A 21800-nucleotide genomic window follows, 5' to 3' on the forward strand; every position below is an offset into this window, starting at 1 on the left:
CACGAAATGCCTGGCATCAGTAGTGGCATCAGTAGTGGCACACTGCAGACAGCAGGGGATTCAAATATACCCCTACTTGGACGACTGCCTCATACAAGCAGACAACAAATAAACCTTAAAAGGGAATTTGGACTATGTCATGCATCTACTGCAGGCCTTGGGATACACAGTCAACATTCAGAAGTCAAAATTACTACCATGCCAACAGATTACATTCCTAGGAGCCAAACTGGACACTGAAACCCAAATGGCCTACCTCACAGAGGAAAAACAGCAGCATTTACCAGAGTGCTTCAAAGGCCTAGCAAAGCTTTCCCAGCTGACTGCAAGGAAAATCCTGCAGGCCCTGGGTTTCATGGCATCTTGCATCCTTCTGATACCTTTGGCAAGACTTCATATGAGAAAGCTGCAATGGTATTTAAAAAAACCTATGGTCTCAACACAACAACAGCCTAGAGGACATAATCCCACTTATTCCATGTCTGCAGAAGGAATTTCTATGGTGGGCTCAAGCCAGTCAACTAAACAAAGGCATGTCTTTCACCAGACCTCAAGCAGGCCAAATGATTACAGCAGACACCTCAGACCATAGATGGGGGGCGCACATAGAGGGCAGATGCATTCAAGGTCTTTGGACGCCAAAGGAAAGACATTTGCACATAAACCAAAAGGAGATGTTGGCAGTGATACATGCCATCGAGACTTTCGAAAAATCACAACAACAAGGACATTTGCTAATAAGGACAGACAACACCATTGTCATGTGGTACATAAACAAGCAGGGAGGCACTCATTCTTATCCCCTCTGCAGACTAACAATGCTTCTCTGGGAAAAATCCCTGAGCCTGAAGATACATTTACAATCCCAGTTTGTACCAGGCAAGGACAATGTACTGGCGGACAATCTGAGCAGAAATTTCATGGATCCACAGGAATGGATGCTGCACCCTCACATTTTCTCTCAACTGACAAGGACATGGGGAAGACCGGACGTAGATCTTTTTGCTTCCCACTTAAATCATCACCTGGAAAAGTTCTGCACAAGGACTCACCACCCTCTAGCTTGGAAAACGGATGCTCTCTCCTTCAGCTGGAATTCTCTAAAAATTTATGCATTCCCTCCCATGCCTCTGCTGACCAAGGTGATACTGAAGATCAAAGCAGAACAACCAACAGGCATCTTGATAGCTCCAGACTGGCCAAGGCAACACTGGTACCCATTGCTATTGACCATAACTCGGACCAAACCATGGCCTCTGACCCTATGGCCCCTGCTCCTAACGCAACACAATTACAGGACTGTACATCAAGACCTGAAAACATTGCATCTGACAGCCTGGAGGCTACCATGACTTCAACACCTAACTCTCTTTCCAAATCTGTTCAAGAGATCTTGCTGGAAGCACGCAGACCTTCCACCAGAAAAACCTATTCAGCCAAGTGGAAGAGATTCAGCATCTGGAATGCCAAAAGGGGTCAGGACACACACAGCATTACTGAGTATACCTCAGATATTAGAATACTTGGCAGAACTATTTCATACTGGACTCTCATACTCCTCAATAAAGATTCATGCCTCAGCAATCTCAGCAAAATACAACTGTGACCCTCCAGTGTTTTCGCATCCTCTGCTAAGACAGTTTCTAAGAGGGATAAAGAATATCAAACCTCCCAGAAAACAGCCAGTACCTGCATGGGACCTCAACTACGTGTTGGAAAAACTAACTCTTCCTCCATTTGAGCCAGCAGCAACCTCAGAAATGCAATTTCTTTCATAGAAGACGGCCTTCTTATTGGCAGTCACTTCTGCAAGAAGAGTTTCGGAGATACAGGCACTCATGGCAGTGCCCCCCTTCCTCATTTTTCATCAAGACAGAGTCTCTCTAAGAACCAATCCTACATTCATGCCAAAAGTTATTTCCAGGGTGTCTCTAAATCAAGCTATTCATCTACCTACATTCTTCCCCAATCCTCAAAATAGGGGGGAAAAACTACTGCATACTTTGGACATACACAGACAACTACGCTACTACTTGGACAGAACTAAGGCCACCAGAAAGTCTGACCAGCTGTTTGTAGCCTATGCTGCTGGAGTACAAGGAAAAGCAATCTCCAAACAAACAATTTCAAAATGGATTGGACATTGCATCAGATTTTGCTATTCTTTTCATGGAAAAGGTGTGCCAACCAATATTAGGCCACATTCCACCAGAGCTATAGCCACTTCCACAGCTTTCCTAAGAGGGGTGGCAACAAAGGACATTTTAGAGGCTGCTACATGGAGCTCCGTGCATACATTTACCAAGCACTACCACCTGCCCTTATACTCCAGATCCCGAGCAGGCTTTGCTTCGGCAGTCCTGCAGGGGATTTTAGCTACACCATCCTTATCATAGTTCCATCCACCCCCAGCGTGGCTATGGTATTCAACCCATATGTTATGACTGCAGTTGCATTCTTGAAGGACATAGTACAGTTTTGTACCTACCATAAATGTAGATGTCCGATAGATATGCAACTGCAGTCGGATTTTCCCACCCTCCTACCCCTCTGTATCCTTCTTTTTGGGTCCCTACCCCTTTTCCCTTCAGCTGGGGGTATCTCCTATGGTGTATCTGTTTATTACTGTTGTGCATGTTTGGGATTATTTTTATCCATTTACCAAATTTAGCCTTCCTAAGAGGGCACCTGGCATCTGGGGCAAGAAACACTGAAGAAGATGGCGTCGGCCGATGCCTTTATACTCCAGCCGTTGTGACGTCGGAGAGGAGGTGACACCAGCCGACGACGGACCCAGACTTTGGAATTCGGCCGACCGAGGGCTGCTGGAGGCAGGACAACCCATATGTTATGACTGCAGTTGCATATCTATCGGACATCTACATTTATGGTAGGTACAAAACTGTACTTTCTCTGCACTGCCCTTTGGCTTATCTACTGCACTCAGGGTATTCACAAAGTGCCTAGCTCCAGTCATTGCATTTTGCAGGCAAACAAATATTCAAATATACCCATACCTGGTTGATTGTCTAATTCAGGCAGAAAGCCAGGACATACTTTTGAATCATCTGGCCTTTGTACAAAGGGTGCTAACTTGTCTGGGGTGCACCATAAACGAAAAGAAATCACACCTGGTACCCTGTCAACAAATTATATTCCTGGGAGCAAGCTTGAATACAACTTCCCAAATGGCTTTCCTCACGCCAGAGAAACAAATTAATTTGACAACCTACTTTAAACAAGGGGCCACAAAAACCCTGCTGTATCTGTAAGGCAAATACTACAAGCCTTGGGGTTCATGGTCTCCTGCATTCTTTTAATTTTATATGCAAGACTGCATATGAGGAAACTACAATGGTATCTATAAAGCCTATGGTGTCAACATTCTCAGGATCTAGAAGCAATGATTCCTGTCATACCTTGCCTACACCTAGAGTGTTTTTGGTTTCAGAGGCCTGCCACCAAAACAAGGGACTACCATTAACACTACCCCCTTCCACCCAAACCCTAACAATAGACACATCAGACTATGCTTGGGGGGTTCACCTGGTAGGGAAGTGCATTCAGGGCAAATGGAACCCAAGTCAAATGCACCTGCATATCAATCAAAAAGAAATGTTAGCTGTACAGAATGCTCTGACAGCCTTCAAGGACCACATTCTTCCAGGACAATTAATGGTAACGACGGACACCACCACTGTTATGTGGTACACGAACAAGCAGGGGGGTACACATTCTTACTCCCTCTGCAGACTAGCCATGGCATTGTGGAACACAGCCCTGAGCTACCAAGTGCATCATCAAGCTCAATTTCTGCCAGGAAAACTAAATACACTGGCAGGCAAACTAAGCAGAAACCTCCTGGACCCACACGAGTGGAAACTGGAACCAAGGATTTTCAACATGTTGACAAGCAAATGGGGGAGCCCAGATATATAGACCTGTTTGCATCTCCCCAGAACTATCAATTGGACAAATTTTGCACAAGGACTCCCCACAAACAAGCTTGGAAAGTGGATGCTCTGTCTTTCAGCTGGAAAAACACATCAGTTTATGCCTTTCCTTCTCTCCCTCTGCTCTCCAAAGTACTACTAAAGATCAAACAAGACAAACCAAGGACGATTTTGATTGCACCAGACTGGCTACGCCATCACTGCTACCCCCTCTTGCGCAGTGTGCCACTGTTGGCCCCATGGCACCTGCCTCAGACTCCTACCCTATTGTCTCAGCAGGAGAACCAGATTCTGCACCCTCCGCTTCAAACACTGAACCTAGCAGCCTGGCTAATTACCTAATCTCTCCTTTACCATCCCTCAGTAAACCAGTGATGGATATCATTTTAGAGGCAAGGAGGCCTACTACTAGAAAATCTTATTCTGAAAAATGGAAAAGATTCTGTGCCTGGAACAGCAGTGCCCAATTTACCTCAGGTTTTACAATACTTAACTGAGATGCTTCAGAAGGGCTTGTCTTTCTCCTCCATCAAGATTCACACCTCAGCCATTTCAGCTCATTATATCACAGAACCTCCCCTTTTCTCTCATTCAGTGCTCAAGCAGTTCCTCAGACGGGCCAAATATCTACGACCACCCAGGAGACCTCCAACTCCAGCCTGGGACCTTAACTTTGTAGTGGAAAAATGCACTCTTCCTCCTTTCTGAGCCAGCTGCTACTGCAGACTTAAAATTCCTTTCTTAGAAAACAGCTTTCCTGTTAGCAATCACTTCAGCAAGAAGGGTATCTGAATTACAGGCCCTCATGGCAGTGGAGCCTTTCATCATCTTTCATGTAGACAGGGTGTCCCTCAGGACCAATCCCTCCATGCCCAAGGTGGTATCCAGTGTGGCCCTTAATCAGTCCATTCATTTGCCAACCTTCTTTCCTAATCCACAGAAAAAAGGGGAATGGATACTGCACTCCTTAGATGTGCACAGACAACGTAGATTCTACTTGGACAGGACTAAACCTCAAAGGAAATCTGACCAACTACTGATGGCATTTGCTACAGGGGCAGAGGGGAAGGCTGTTTCAAAGCAAAACATTTCCAAATGGATAGGCCATTCTGCTACAAGCACCATGGAAAACCTATCCCACAGGGGATCAGACCCCACTCAACCAGGGCTACATCTACCTCTACAGCCTTTCTCAGAGGTGTACCTACCAGTGACATCATAGAACCTGCTACCTGGAGTTCTGTACATATATCTGCCATTTTTCTCTAAGTCCAGAGCTGGCTTTGCCACTGCATCTTGCAGGGCCTTATAGCTAGTCCTAATCCTATGTAAGTTCCTCCTCCCATCCTTAGCTTTGGGAATCTACCCAAATGTGATGACTGCAACAGTGAAACACGAAGAACATAGTACAGATGTTCTTCGTGTTTCACTTTTGCAGTCATTGCATTTGGGTAATGTGCTGGCAGGTTGCCCTCAGTCGGCCTGATTAACAAAGTCTTGGGTCCTGCATCAGTTGCTGTCCCTTCTTCCATGACGTCAGGTCGTCAGAGGTATAAAGCATGCAGCCAACTTCATTACCTCAGTCTTTCTTGCCGTGCGGTGCCCGAAGCAGAAGCGGTTCGCAAGTGCTGGTTGGCCAACTCCTGAAATTTTTGTTTTCAAGTTTCAGAACCGAAGTCTTCAACTTAAAGCTAAGTACCCTGTTGGGGAAACTTTCTTGCTCCTTACCAATGTCAGTAAAAGTTAATAATTGCATTACTTGTGGAAAGCAAATACCTCATAAAGATTTTCATTCGTACTGTATTCCTTGCCTAGGTCCTGACCACGATGTACCTTGCTGTCGGTTTTGTGCTTTAATCAGCGCACTATCTGTCATCTGTATATTTTTGCCTCTAAGTATTTCGGTTCTCAGTTTAATTATCCAGAAATGTCGATTAGCCATCCAACTACCAGGATTCCGAAAAAATGCAAAGATAAAGTCAGAGACAGGCCGCTGAGGTCCAAAACTGCCGATGCTTCTCCTAAGCCAGTCGCCAGTTCGCCGGTACTCAGTAAGGAGCTTTTGCAGACCCTGATACCCGCTACTTCTGATGCGCAGGCCTCTACTGAGACCTATTCAGAGTCTGGTATGCTGCGAGATACTTAATCTTTGGAACCCGCAGATGTCTCTACCTTGGATGGGTCCAGAGCCGCTGTGCAGGCACTGACTTCTGAGGGTGTATTCAGGCCTACAGACTTGCATATTAAATCGACACCACCTTCATTACTAAGGCCTAAATCTCGATCCATGTCTAAAAAAGCGACGCCCAGACCACATGCTCAGGCCCCTATGCCTAAAAAACAAATGATAAAAATGGCTGAAGAACTAATTACTCTAATCAGGGGTAGTCCATCGCCCCCCCCCCCCCCAAAAAGAGGCCTAGGGTTGAGTTTGTTTATAAATGTTCTGATCAAGATTCTATTTCTTCTGATGACCTGGATTTGTCCATACCTACTTATGAGGATTCTGATGCAGAGGATTCCATTCCCTCTGCTTCCTCTCCTGAGGATTTTTCTTTTGGGGCAACTTTACATACTTTAAGGGAGCATTTCCACTGGGAAAGCCAGGAATTTTCAGATTCAAAAGAGGCTTTGGGATTTCCTCCTCCTACTTCAGCATAGGCCTCTGGCTATATCTCCTGTACTAGACATTGTTGATGATTTGTTCTCGGAATCCAGTTTGGCCCCTAATTCCCTGCCTCCAGCTCCTAGTAAACCTGACAGATACTACAGGGTTCGGAGTTCAAAAATCCTGTTGCAGATCCAGAGACCATTTCTCAGGGGACCAAGGACATTAAGGCTTCTACTGCTAAAAATCCTACCCCTTCTGATAGAGACTCCAGGGCGCTGGATAGATGGGGTAAAAAGGTTTATACTTCTGCAACCTTGGCAATCAGGGCTTTAAACTGCCAATTTCATATGTTAAAATATCAACAGCACATTATTGGACTGCTTCAACAGAAAATGATGTTGATTCCTGACTGTGGAGAAAATAAAGATTTACAGGATTTAATGCATTCTGCTGAACAAGTTGGAAAGCATACTTTGCAATGTGGTTTTGATTCTTTAGAGGCCTCTTGCCGGGCTGATGTTACTGGGTCTGTGCTTAGAAGGCATGCTTGGCTTAAGGAGCAATCTTTGCCTGATCATGTTAAAGCTAAATTGTTGGATGCTCCTTTAAATCAGGACCACCTGTTTGGCAACAAGGCTGAAGAAGTTCTTAAAAAGATGGAAGATAAAGCTAAATCTATGCCAACTGTTAAAGATTTTTTACATGTGCAACCTCCAAGATTTAGTAGGCACTGGCCTACTATAAGAATTGGTCCTTTCCAGTTCCTTCCAGGTCCTCTCAAGCCAAACCCAGACACAGCAAAAAACCCAGGTTTCAGTCCCAGGGGGACTCTCAGAACTAAGTGTGGGGGGGCCTCCACTTCCAAATCTGGCAATAACAAGACACACCCTTATGGTAAACGGTCTCAATGACTTGCTTTTAAAATTCCCAAGCACTTACCTTTTGACCGTCCCTTTGGGGGGAAAGATTGCTCTTCATGCAAAGAACTGGGAACTCATAACCCAGGACAAATGGGTTTTAAATATAGTGTCCGAGGGATACAGATTTCATTTCCAGACGTTGCCAACACCAAACAGGTGGCCAGACCTGCCCTCAAATCAGTGGGCAGAGGCTCAAAAACAAGTACTTTCCCTCTTAAGCATGGGGGCTATTCAAATGGTACCAGAAGAAGAAAATGGACAAGGTTTCTACTCCAGGCTTTTTCTGGTACCCAGAAAAGACAAATTGTGGCGTCCAATCCTGGACCTGACTAATCTAAACACCTTTCTGGAGATTCTAAAATTCAAGATGCTGACTCTTCACCAATTACTCCCTATGCTAGGCAAAGATGCCTGGTTGGCAACTCTAGATTTAAAAGAAGCATACCTGCACATCCCAATCAGGGAATCTTGCAGAAGATACCTACACTTCAAAGCAGGCTACTTGCATTATCAGTTCTCTGCACTGCCCTTTGGCTTGTCTATTGCACCCAGGGTGTTCACAAAGTGCCTGGCTCCAGTTATTGCATTTTTCAGGCAAAGAAATATTCAGATATATCCATACCTGGACGATTGACTAATTCAGGCAGAAAACCAAGGCATACTTTTAAATCATCTGGCGTTTGTAAAAAAAGGTTCTAACTTGTCTGGGGTACACCATACACGAAAAGAAATCACAACTGGTACTCTGTCAACAAATTATATTCCTGGGTGCAAGCTTGAATACAACTGCCCAGATGGCTTTCCTCATGCCAGAAAAGCAAATTCATTTGGTAACTTACTTCAAAACTTCAAACAAGTGGCCACAAAAACCCTGCTATCTGCAAGACAAATACTGCAAACCTTGGGGTTCATGGCCTCCTGCATTCTTCTAATTCCATATGCAAGACTGCATATGAAGAAACTACAGTGGTATCTAAAAAGTCTATGGAGTCAAAATTATCACAGCCCGGAAACAATGATTCCTGTCATACCTTGCCTGCGCCTGGAGTTCCTATGGTGGGCAGAGGCCTGCCACCAAAACAAGGGACTACTATTCACACTACCCCTTGCTGCCCAAACCCTAACTACAGATGCATCAGACTATGCATGGGGGGGGGGGGGGTCACCTGGCATATCAATCAGAAAGAAATGTTAGCTGTACAGAATGTTCTGACTATATTCTTCCAGGACAACTATTGGTAAAGATGGACAACACCACGGTTATGTGGTACATAAACAAGCAGGTGGAGGTACACATTCCTACCCCCGCTGCAGACTAGCCATGGCATTGTGGAACACAGCCTTGAGCTACTAAGTGCACCTACAAGCTCAATTCCTGCCAGGAAAATTGAATACACAGGCAGACGGACTAAGCAGAAACTTCATGGACACACACGAGTGGAAACTGGAACCTGTGATTTTCAACATGTTGACAAGCGAATGAGGGAGCCCAGACATAGATCTATTTGTCCCCTCTTTTCTCATCCTCTGCTCAAGCAGCATCTCAGAGGGGGCAAAAAACATGAGACCACCCAGGAGAGCTCTAACCCCTGCCTGGGACCTTAACTTTATTTTGGAGAAACTCACTCTACCTCCTTTCGAGCCTGCTGCTACTGCAGACTTAAAATTTATTTCTTGGAAAAACAGCCTTCCTTTTAGCAATCACTTTAGCTAGAAGGCTATCTGAATTTCAGGCCCTTATGGCAGTGGAGCCTTTCATCATCTTTCGTGCGAACAGGGTATCTCTCAGGACCAATCCATCCTTCATGCCCAAGGTGGTTTCCAGTGTGGCTCTTAATCAGTCCATTTGCCAACCTTTTTTCCCAATCCACAGAACAAAGGGGAACGGATTCTGCATTCCTTGGATGTGCACAGACAACTTAGATTCTACTTGGACAGGACTAAACATCGAAGAAAATCTGAACAACTGCTGGTAGCATTTGCTGCAGGGGCAGAGGGGAGGGCTATTTCAAAACAAACCATTTCTAAATGGATAAGCCATTGCATTAATTTCTGCTGTAAACACCATGGAAAACCCTATACCCCAGGGGATCAGATCTCACTCCACCAGGGCTGCATCTACTTCTGCAGCCTTTCTCAGAGGTGTTCCTACCAGGGACATCCTAGAAGCTGCTACCTGGAGCTCTGTAAATACTTTCACCAAGCATTATCATTTACCAGTTTTCTCTAAATCCAGAGCTGTCTTTGCCACTGCTGTCTTGCAGGGTTTTATAGCTGGCCCTGCTACTGTATAAACTCCTCCTCCCAACCATAGCTTTGAGAATCTACCCAAATGTAATGACTGCAATAGTGAAACACGAAGAACATAGAACAGTTGTGTGCCTTTACATAAATGTAGATGTTCGAGTGTATTCACTGTTGCAGTTCTGGTTGCCCTCCCTCCAGCCCCCTTACTACTTTTGGCTATACCTCTACCCTCCTTTACTATGCTCAAAAGATTTTTGGTATATTTGCTTTTTTTGTTGGAGGTATAACCTTGTATATTTATAGATTTAATTGCTTTCTGTTAGGGGGTCACCTGACATTTGGGGCAAGAAAAATTGATGTAATGGCGTCGGCTGCATGTTTTATACCCCTGACAACCTGACGTCACGGAAGAAGGGACAGCAACCGACGCAGGACCCAAGACTTTGTTAATCAGGCTGACTGAGAGCTACTGCAAGCAGATAACACAAATGTGATGACTGCAACAGGGAATACACTCTAACATCTACATTTATGGTAAGTGTACACAACTGTACTTTCCCCCAAGTCCCACCCCTGAAGCAATACTTTGGCACATTTTGCAGCGTTAACCAAACATTTACCCTTCCAGAGAAGGGTCCAAGGTGAACTTACCGCCAACAACGAAAAGTCTCCTGCAGTAGCTGTATGAACCTGGAAGCCACCATTGCAGGCTGTCTCTTAGTATTTGGTTAGGTTTTACTTCTCTGTGCTGGTATCACTGTTGGAAGGTATGTGTGGAGAGCAAGGCATAGCCTACACATATACATACCATCCTTGGGTCTAGGCTAGTCCTGCCTCCCCAGGTGTCTTGCGCACCTAGCATGGTTACCATTGTGTGCCTGATTTGTCATCTGGGTTATGATGGTCAGCACCTTCCTCATAACCCCCCCCCCCCCCCAGGAAAAGTGAGCAGGAAAAACCTCAGCATTCCTTTCTCACTAGCTCCAAACAGATTTCTGTTACGCTAACTGAACTCTGGTTATCTGGGTCACAGTCAGAGCTCCATATCCCTGTGTCCAGCAGAGTTGTCTTGAATTCATTAAACTGTAAAACAGTCTCAGATGAACATCTTTGGAATGTATCTGAAAACTTGAAAGTTCTAGCATCCCTCTGCCACACACTGACTACAGAAGAGTGACTTTTTTGTCATACTACTTTGGCTGTCTCACCCTACAAAAGGAATGCAACATACTACTACTAAATCGGTTAAGAAATTTCACAGGTGCTAACATGGGGATAACTAAGGCTACACAATACTTGCATCCTAGTAAACATGTGGCTTGAAACTTTTGCAGAGGGTTTGCACTTGTTTTTATTTACTTAATTACACACCAATGTTTTTTTCTTTGTATATGGCTTTTGGCGTAAACTATGTGGCAGTTTAATTGCCATCCTGTGAACTATCTCCTTACTTTGTATATTATCACTGATATGCACCGTCTCCTCTTCGTTCATCTGTTTTGGATAGCAGCTTCTGACATTTTATTGGTAACATCTTTACCATGCAAGCTAACATTTACTAGACCTTGTGGTGTTCAGGTGGGTATCTTTGTAGTTTTATTTTTCTTAGCCACATTTCTATAGAGTCGGTTATAAGCCAGTTTTATATAGTTTAGTTTGGTTCTATGGGGATATTTAAGGCAAGTGAAAAAAGAAAGGAAAGGTGTGACGGTTAAGAACTGGTAACATTCATAATGTTCTGACATTTGTTTTGTTTTATTTTAGGGACAGCCTCAGGTGACGGAATGTGGCCTGCACATTCTCCTCCTCCCCAATTGGAGTCTTGGGTCAGTTTTGCAGATACTCCTCCAAGTGGTGCGCACACAGCTATGCATCCTGCCTCCATCCAGGTGTGATGTTTTGTGTTGTATGGTGCTACGTGATGATTGTGTGGCACTGTGTATATTACTTGTTTTAATTGTTTTATATGCCTTGATTATTAAAACAAAATAAATGTATTTATTCTGTTTTAGTAACTGGCACATCTGAGTAGGTAAATCCCATGTCCTTTGGCAGTCCAAGGGAAAGCAACCATGCATAAGATAAGAGTACACAGAAAATAGATTCAGTGGTGGTTATAGTAGGCTTGCAACCTTAATGACCTTTAAGAAGTGTGACTACCATTATCCTTTGCATGCATCTGTTATGTCACATGTGTGAGTATTTATTAACATTTGCTTACTTGGTAATCCAACTTGGCACAAGAGCCCTTTACAGTGGAGGACCTAGTAGGAAGCACTTCACACAAAATACATTAAGCTTAAAAAAGGTTACAAGACTAATAAAAACATTACTAACAATTATAAGTTAATGGCTAAAAGACAAAAAGTGCATGTTGGAGACTTGAGTATGGTAGCCTTAAGTTAACAAATCTCGTTTCTTTTCTCTCTTGGTTTAACATTTGTTTACCGGGAAAGTCCACCTGGATGGTGCAGTGGTTAGTGTTTTCACCTCACAGCAAGAGGTTGTCTGGTTTGATTCTTGTCTGTGTGCCTTTTGTGCAGTATCTGTGTCCTGCCTGCATTCCCGTGGGGTTCCTCCTGGTGCTCCACTTTCCTCCCACATTCCAAAGACATGCGTCTGGAGTGTTTCTTCCTGGGCCTCTGCTGATAATGGTTTATGTCCCAGTCAAACTTCCTGGTAAACAAATTATTAAATAAATAGTAACTAAGTAGAACTAAGTAAATAGATCCATTATGGTATAGCGAGAACCTTATTTTAATTTTATGTGGGATAGGCATGGCTAAAAGGTCTTAAATATTCAATGTCAACTAGTAGTAGATTAAGATGTGTGAGCAATTAAGACAGTAGATAAGACTCAAATAAGAATTATTTCTTCTGGGTGGATATGTTTGACATCTGGAGGGCTTGGTTTAGTGGATGTTAAGGAGTGTAGTCATTACTGTGGTGAAGGCATGAACATGAATGACCATGTTTCCATCAGACGTATTTTGAGATGTTAAAGGTTAAGAGGTTATGGGTTTGTTTTAGGGCGAGTGGTATAGAGTTTTAGATTTAGGATAGTATAGGAGGAGTAAAAGGAGTCAACTACAGAGGAGTTAAATTTTGTGACTAATTACAGGTGTTTGCCTCTGGAGCGAATGGTTCTTTTGGTAGAGTTAATGATGAGCAATTTTGCTGTTGCTAGGGCCTTTATCTGATTTGTAGATTATGTTGTGTGTAGTGACTGAGAGAAGGTTAGGATATGTTGCAGTTCAATTCATTGGATTTGTTTTAGAGCGCAGTAGCGGTGTGTTTTGTATGGGATATTAGCAGCAACATTTTCTACATCATTGTAGCATTGTTTGAGTAGGTGGGATTGGATGACTTAGAGATTTATAAAAATAGCAGTGTATAGTAGGGTTGGGAGGGTAGGTAGGTTGTTGTGGTGGCTTTACTAATGTAATCTCTAAGGTGTTGCTTTATCCTGTCGAGGCCACCATGGTATTGATATATATACACATACATATATATATATATATATATATATATACATACATACATACATATATTTATTTTACTTGTTTTAGATGAAGGCCATATTTTGCATTGTCATCACTAATGATTCATAGAAGTTTTGTGAGGGTTACTACTTCAGTTTTGGTTCACTGGTTATGTTGAAGAGCTTCTTTTGTTGAGTGGATTGCTGGGGTGTGACTAGGTCTAGTTTAGATTTTGTGGGTGTAGGAGCAGCTGAGAGTCCTGGAGCCCAATGTTTGATGGTAGGGATTTTTGGATTACCTGTTGCAGTTTTTCCAGATTTTTGGCAGAGAAGTTTATGGTTGGGTTGTTTACAGAGTGGATGACGATAGCATGTTTACTTGCAGTGAGGAGGTTATTAATAAATATGTTGCATAGAACTGGGCCCAGACTAGACCATCTGGAGATACCCATTGCTGTTTTTGGAAAGGAGATGAGTGCCATTCACAGCCTGCTGTCTGCCAGAAAGATATCTGGTGATTCTAGTCCCAGTGATCTAATGGTCTTAAGAATACAGTGGATGTGAGATTGCTTTTATTTCTGCTGTGATTGATGTAAGTGTTGACGTTAAGATCAACAGTAGTATGGTAATGAGGACAAAGGCCTTGCTAGGAGATGATTTACCAGAGAAAGTTTAAGCAGTGGGGTTTGGATACTTTATTTTAGCACTTTAAAAAGAGGTGACAGATAGTGATGGTCCTATAATTGGAGAGAGATGATAAAATCCTCAAAAGCTAGTTACAAAAATAAAATTGCCAAAGATTCCAAAGATAACCACAAGGCATTCTATAGTTATGCCAAGAATCTAAATGGCAATGCTCAGATCTGCTCTGAGCTACAAAAGAATGGCAATAAATATACTGATCCCAAGGATATTGCCAATATCCTGGCAGATAGATTTTAGTGCCAACTTCACCCCCCTCTCACCCCCTAAAGGGCCCATCTCAGTACCAAAAGATTGCCAAATTCCGGTAATCATGGCCACACAGGTAGAAACCGCACTCTCCAAAGCTAAGAATACAGCATCCATAGGACCAGATGACATCCTGGGCTGTGAACTACATGAACTACAAAATGAACTGGCACCTCACCTGTGTGTCATGTTTAATCATAGCCTCACCTCAGGCTTCATGCCCACTGAGTGGCGCACAGCTACAGTTATCCCACTCCACAAGGGGGGATCCACCTTGGATCCCGGGAACTACCACCGTCCCATCAGTCTGACGAGCCTGATCTGCAAGGGCATGGAACGCATTATCATGGAACTTATAAACAAAGACATTGGCAACCTTCAAGCACTGGACTCCACCCAGTTTGAGTTCGTGAAGGGCAGATCGTGTCTCCTGAACCTGATTGACTTCTTTGAGTCAGTCTCCAGACCTGTGGACGAGGGTAAAATGGTCCACACAGCCTGTCCGGACCTCACCAAGGCCTTCAACACCATCTCTCACTCTGGAATCATAGATAAACTTACTAAGCTGGGCATAACTCCCCACGTCACTCGATGGGTTGCCAACTGGCTTACTGACAGAACCTAGAATGTAAAAGTAGCTGACTCCAAATCCAGCTCCAGACAAGTGACAAGTGGAGTACCTCAGGGTTCAGTCCTGGGACTGCTCTTTGGCATCTACTTATCTGAAATTCAGGCCAACACTAAGGGACTCTGGCTAACAAAGTACGCAGATGACTGCAAACTGTGAGCCATTGTTGAATCCCCAAATGATGTGGATATTCTACAAAAGGGCCTTACAAAAACAGATGCTTGGTGCCAGATCCATGAGCTCAAGCTTAATGCCAAGAAATGTATAGATGTTATGTGGTCCTATCTCGCCTACATTCATTACTGATGGGTTTGGAGCCGGCAATCGGCTCCGACTCAGCTGACTACCTTCAAGCACGAAGTCTCTAATTGGCTGGGCTAACTGGTATCCCAGGATGCAACTCTCCCAAACCCCCAGATCTCGTTTGCCGCTTGTTGAGTCAGGGTGTGGTCTCGAGCTTGGCTGTGGCTAAGTACTTTTTTTTAACTAGAAAACCCCTTGTGAAATTTTATATTTTTTCTGTGAAACAAAAGCTATTTTCATAGCTGTGTTGTGTTGTGTCTGTTGTTTGGCCTGTGGCAGTTTGTGGAGAGTGTGAGTAGTTTCCCTTGCATTTGGCGGGCTAGGCCCGTTTAAGTTAGAGGGATCTAGCCCTCTTCTTCGTTGTTTTGTCAGTGTTTTAGGAGCGTTTAAGTTAGAGTTCCTTAGTGTATCCTTCCTTCCTGTTGTGGTTGTTGAGTGTTTGTTTTGCTGGACATGTCTAAAGAGCAGAAAGAGCATAAACCCTCTAGGTTTAAAAAATGCTCAAAGTGTGCCTACAAAATGTCGATCACAGATGGGCATGCTGTCTGCGTTTATTGCCTTGGCGCTAAACACTTGCAAAAATCCTGCAGTGTCTGCCATTCCTTCAGTTCTAGGGTACTGCAGGAACGGAAAAATAAACTGATCTTGAAGGGCCTGGTCAAGCCCTCCTTTGAAGAGGATGTGGAATCTGCTTCGACTACTGGCAGATCTAAGTCCACTAAATCTAAGAAACTATCTCCAGCTCCATCCAGTTCCTCGGAGCCTCCGGAGAAGATTTTAAAGGTGATGACTACTTCCTTGGCCCCATTGTCTTCGGAGCCGCTTGAGAAGAACTCTGTGTTGGACTTAGCTTCCTCAGCTCCATTGGCTTTGGGGCCGCAGGAAGTAACGGTAGTACTGGAGTTGACCTCGGCTCTGATCATTTGGAACCGATTCGGAGCCAGTCTCCCAGTTTTACTCAGGAATCGATAGGTAGGAGATCCTCATCTCCTTCAGTTGCCTCCAAATCCTCTCAGTTGTCTGATTTGGACGTGGATAGGGTGGTTCAGTGGCTCCTTCAGTTGCCGGTGTTAGCTAAATTATTTTCGGCTCCGACCCAGTCTGCTCCGGAGCCCATTCCCTTACCGGTACCGATGGTTCCTCCTCCGAGCATTGAGTGTTCGGCACTGAGTGATGTCCTTACGCCGGCTCCGGTACCCCTGATGGGTCCATCGGAGCCGTCGTCGGCTCCAACCATTTCGATTCCTTCATCTGGTTTCGGCACTCAGGTTTCTTCGGTCAGGCCCAAGGGGGATATATCGGGAATTCTGTCGGCCCCGAGTATCCCTCTCGGCGCTTCGGCTCTGGGGATCCCGACTCCGGTCGTGGCCTCGCAGACGGGTCAGTCCTCGGAATTGGGGGGACCTTCCTTCGAGGCCATGAGGACAGCACTGGCCAGGTTGTCAGTGACATCACTTGGATCGACCACTCCATCCCCATACACCCCGGCTAGAGCCTCTGACGCCCCCTATCAGTAGATACCCCCATGAGCGGTCCCCAACTTCCTGAAGGCCCCTCAGAGTCTGTGCCTGAGGAACCTCCCAGGAAGAAGTTGTGCAAGAGGAAGAATAGACTCCATAGACGAGTTCATCACCTCGGATACCGACCTCAAGGATGCAGAGGGGTCCCCTAAGTCGTCCGCTGATTATGTCTCCTTCTCTTATATACTGGAGATTTTGAGGCAGAGAGGCGACTGGTCGTCCAAGCCCTCCTCGGAGGAGGAGTCGGCATTCCTCAAGGAGTCCAGGAGTACGGATAGTTATGGGAAGCGCACCCTGTCTTCAGCAACCTTTACACTACGGTCCCTGAATTGCCTTTGCCACTTTACTCGGCTCCAGCGGGATCTCCTCAAAGAGTTGGGAGAAACCTTGTCGGGTAACATGCCTGAGGCGCTAGCACAGACTGTTAATGCCCAGTTGTCTACCCTTGGTTCCATAGCTAACTCGTCCATGAGGCTCATATCCTATGCAGCCGAAGGGGCGAGCAGGGCAGCTAGCTCAGGCCTTGCTCTGAGGAGACCAGCCTGGATGCGCCTATGTAACTTCGCGGAGGCCTTCAAGTCTTCCTTTACGGACGCCCCCTTTGGTGGGTCCTCTCTTTTTGGACCCAAAGTGAAAGAGAGTCTCACCAGATGTGAACAGGAGGGTAAGACTTTATCTGCCGTATCCCAAGGCTCAGAGAGGAGGGAAGATGTGGTTCAAAAAAATCACAAAAGTCTTTCCCAGACACTCAAGGTGAGTCCCCCTCCAGAGGCAGAGGTGGGGGAAATTATTCTGGAAGACACTGTCCTAGGGGCAGAGGAGGCCCCCGCAATCTATGAGACCGCGACTCCTTTCGCGGATCTTCCTATCAGCATCCCTTAGGGGTTGCCCGACTGCGCTGCTCCGGAGCCAGTCAGGGGTCATTTTTCCAAGCACCTTCAAACCTGGGAGAGCATCACTCAGGATTTTTGGGTGCGTCGAATAATCACCGGAGGGTTACCATTCCCTTTGTTTCACCCCCTCCCTTAATAAAAAAATCCCAGACGTTCCACCCAGTCAAAGGGATTAGGTAGCTCTAGAAATATCAAAGCTACTAAGAAAAGGAGTCATCCAACCAGTTCCCCTAGACCAGATCGGATCAGGAACTTAAGACTATTTTTGGTGCTGAAAAAAACAGGGGACCTGAGGTCCATCTTGGATCTCAGCCGATTAAATTGCTATGTCCTGGAATCCAAATTCTGAATGGTCACTCTTCAATCCATCTTCCCATTGTTGGAAGAAGGTGTATGGATGTGCTCCATCAACCTCAAGGATGCCTATTATCACATCAAGATAAACAAGGCATCAAGGATTCATTTACGCTTCCGGCTGGGAGCCAGTCATTTCCAGTTTCGAGCCCTGCCATTTGGTCTCACCACAGCCCCCAGGGTGTTTACCAAATGCTTGGCAGTGGTGACAGCTCACCTGAGACATCTAGGATTCCGGGTGTTTCCTTACCTGGATGATTGGCTCCTTACCGGCCCCACCAGGCATCTCCTCATCCAAGCCAGGGAGGCTACCATAAATTTATTTATTTTTATTTTATTTAACATTTGTTGACCGGGAAACTCCAACTAGGTTCCACAGAGCCCGTTTTCAGCGGAGGCCCGGGGAGAAATGCTCTAGATGCATGTCTTTGGATTGTAAATTTTCTTTTGACATAAATCTTTGTCAAAAGTTAGGGATTACAATAAACTGGGAAAAATCTGGCTTGCCCTCACAGCGTGTTGTCTTTATAGGCGCAGAATTAAACTCGATTCTAATGAGGGTTTTTCTACCTCAAGAAAGAATAGCTGTGTTGCAATCTCAGGTCCAGGCTCTATTGCCCCAGAAGAAGGTCCCAGCCAGGTTAGTTCTTCAGTTATTGGGTTCCATGGCGGCGACCATCATGCTAATACCCTTAGCCAGGCTTCACATGCGGACCCTTCAGTGGCTCCTTTCAGTCCAATGGTCCTATCAAAAATTGCCCCTCTCTCACCCGATTCGTCTCGCAGAGCATTGCAAGCAGGATCTCCGTTGGTGGCTATGTCATTCCAACCTGAACAAGGGCAGGAATCTAATTCCACTTTCTCCGGCTGCCACAGTGACCACGGACGCCTCCTAGATAGGGGGGGGGGGCATTATCTGGGCAGAACGGTACAAGGCACTTGGCAGGATTACGAGGTACACTTAAACATCAATGTCCTAGAGATGAGAGCAGTGCTGTTAGCGTTGCAAGCACTTCAGAGCTCTCTTCCACGGGGAACGATTGCTGTTCACTCGGACAGCATGTCAGTTGTTTGGTACCTGAACAAAAAGGGGGAACCAAGTCTTACCCACTCTGCAGAGAGGCCATGAGAGTGTGGAATTGGGCAGTGTCTTCCCAATGGTTCCTAGTGGCAATGCACATTCTGGGAAAATCCAACTGGATAGCAGACAGGCTAAGCAGAGCTATTCTGATGCCTTAGGAGTGGTCCCTGAACAACCGAGTTGCGACTCGGATCTTCAGCAGGTGGGGTCAGCCTTGCTGCGATCTCTTTGCCAGTCCCCTCAACACCAAATGCAGCAATTACTTCACTTTGATTCCCCCCACAGGGGAATCACCCAAGGACTGGACTACTCCACGGTTGGCCTTCCGGTCTGCTCTATGCCTTTCCTCAGTTTCCTCTGTTACCAAGAGTGATTCAGAAAGCCATTCATTTGGGAAGCAAGATGATTCTTATTGCTCCACACTGGCCTCGCCAGGTTTGGTTCCCTTTCCTTCAGCGATATACAGTGGACGGTCCTTGGACTCTGAATCCAGTACCAGACCTTTTGACTCATAGACTCATATGTCGGGACAGTTCCAGCCCTCCCTACAGTCCCTCAGGTTGACAGCCTGGCTGCTCCACTTCCATAAATAATTAGACTACATTCATTATCACCTGAGGTGGTCCATATCCTTTCGTCATCACAAGTCTTCTACCAGAAGAATTTACTATAGTAAGTGGAAGAGGTTCTCCATCTGGGCTCAGTCACAAGGCCTAGACCCCTTCACAGCCCCAATTTCAGAGGTCCTAGATTTTTTTAGCTATGTTCTTCCGATAAGGCTCTGCTCCCGCCACCATTAAAGTACAGCTGGTGGCCATTTCTAATTTTCACGTATGCCGTGAGCCTGCTCTGATGGGTCATAAACTTTGCAAAGCTTTTTTAAAAGGAGCCTGGTTACTCAGTCCTCCTGTGTCAGCACCTGTCATGCCATGGGATTTAAATCTAGTATTGCAAGTCATCACTTCTCCTCCCTTTGAGCCGGCTGCCACTTGCGAATTAAAATTCTTATCCTGTAAAACAGCCTTTTTGGTGGCCATCACCTCGGCTAAAAGAGTATCTGAACTCCAAGCATTTTCCATTAGGCCCCCGTATTTAATATTCCATAAGGACAGGGTCTCCTTGAGACTTAACCCGTCCTTTCTCCCCAAGGTATTGTCTACTTTTAATCTCCACCAATCCATTGAGTTACCTGTGTTTTTTCCCAACTTCTCCAGCAAGGCAGAGTACAAATTGCATCAATTGGATGTGCATAGACAACTAAGATTCTATTTACACAGGACTAAACAGTCAAGAAAATGAGAACAATTGTTTGTCTCTTTCTCGGAGAACAGGGCGGGTACCTCTGTTTCCAAGTGCACTATTTCCAGGTGGATTAAGGATTGCTTTACCTTTGCTTACTCTTCAGCAGGCAGAAACTTACCATTTTCAGTCAAGGCTCATTCAACTAGGGCGGTCTCGACTTCGGTAGCATATCATGCCAGGCTTTTCTTAGACGACATCTGTCCTGCGGCCACATGGGCTTCTCATCATACATTTAGCTCTCATTACAAACTGGATGTGGCATCTAGAGGCCGGACTTCCTTTGGTTCCACGGTTCTCAGGAGTGTTTTCCTATGAGCCTCCCTGGTTAGGGGAGCTAGGGACGCTGTCCCATCAGTAATGAATGTAGGCGAGATAGGACCACATGACATCAGTTAGTTATGTACTCACCATAACAATCTATGTATGTGGTCCATCTCTCCTACATTCTTACGTACCCTCCCACCTGTCCCCTGCCTGAAGGATTTGGAGGATAGTTGTTTTGAGACCCTTCAGAATTGATTTATTTTTTCCGTTCCTGGGGATGATAATCCTCTTAGTAAGGCTGATGTGTGTGTGGAGTGTTTGCGATTTATGCAAACAAGATCTGGGGGTTTGGGAGAGTTGCATCCTGGGATACCAGTTAGCCCGGCCAATTAGAGACTTCATGCTTGAAGATAGTTGGCCGAGTCGGAGCCAATTGTCTGCTCCAAACCCATCAGTAATGAATGTAGGCGAGATGGGCCACATATATCTATCGTTATGGTGAGTACATAACTAACTGTTATCCCCTTTGGAAAAAAGCATGTACCCATGAATTACCACATAGGTGGCAGTACACTAAGCATCGAAAGTGTGATGAGAGACTTAAGGACACAGGTAGACAGTGGTCTCACCTTCGATAACCACATCGCCACAACTGTCAGAAATCCTGTGTGGCAAACCTAATCACTAAGGGCTTTTCATCCAGAAAAAAGGAAGTCATTGTCCCACTGTACTCATCCCTCATTAGACCCATTAGAGTATAACGACCCGTTTGGTATGTACCTCACAAGACATCTGCAACAGCTGGAAAGGCAGCAGAAATATCTCACTAACAGAATCACAGGCCTAAAGCAGATGCCATATGCTGACCGTCTAAAAAAAAACTCAAGCTAGACTCTGTGGCATATCGTCTAGTCAGAGGCGATCTCGGCTTAACATACAAGGCCATGTCAAACCCTGAGCTGTTGGACATGCTCCACTTAAAGAAATCCAATCTCTCATTGCCAGACGCTCCAGGCATCTAAACCATGTCATTACAATGAACAAAACATGCTGGAGGGATAGGTTCCTGAACCAGACACTCCCCATACTCTGGAATAGACTGCCCATACATGTCAAGCAGAGTGCCTCCTTGGCCCTCTTCAAAAGGAACCTTGACGATTGGATGGGAGATGGGAAATTCATCCTGCGGATCATGTCAGTCGCCCTGCTAACGGGTCTAGGGAAGCAAATATTGTGGGATGAAATATCCAGGTAATTGTTATGGCTAGGCTTGTATAGGCCCTAGGGCCGAT

General features: G+C 45.3%; 1 protein-coding gene across 1 annotated transcript in view; it reads left to right on the forward strand.

Moving 5' to 3' along the window:
* The window catches only part of REPS1 (RALBP1 associated Eps domain containing 1), a 1538969-nt gene that overhangs the window by 543660 nt on the left and 973509 nt on the right, over positions 1 to 21800 (forward strand). Inside the window, exon 5 of the mRNA XM_044068024.1 lies at positions 11496 to 11620. Coding sequence (XP_043923959.1) covers positions 11496 to 11620 — 125 coding nt within the window. The remainder of the gene's footprint in view (positions 1 to 11495; positions 11621 to 21800) is intronic.

Source organism: Protopterus annectens, chromosome 1.part0, assembly GCF_019279795.1.
Source record: "Protopterus annectens isolate FY-2018-M chromosome 1.part0, PAN1.0, whole genome shotgun sequence".
NCBI lineage: Eukaryota > Metazoa > Chordata > Ceratodontiformes > Protopteridae > Protopterus > Protopterus annectens.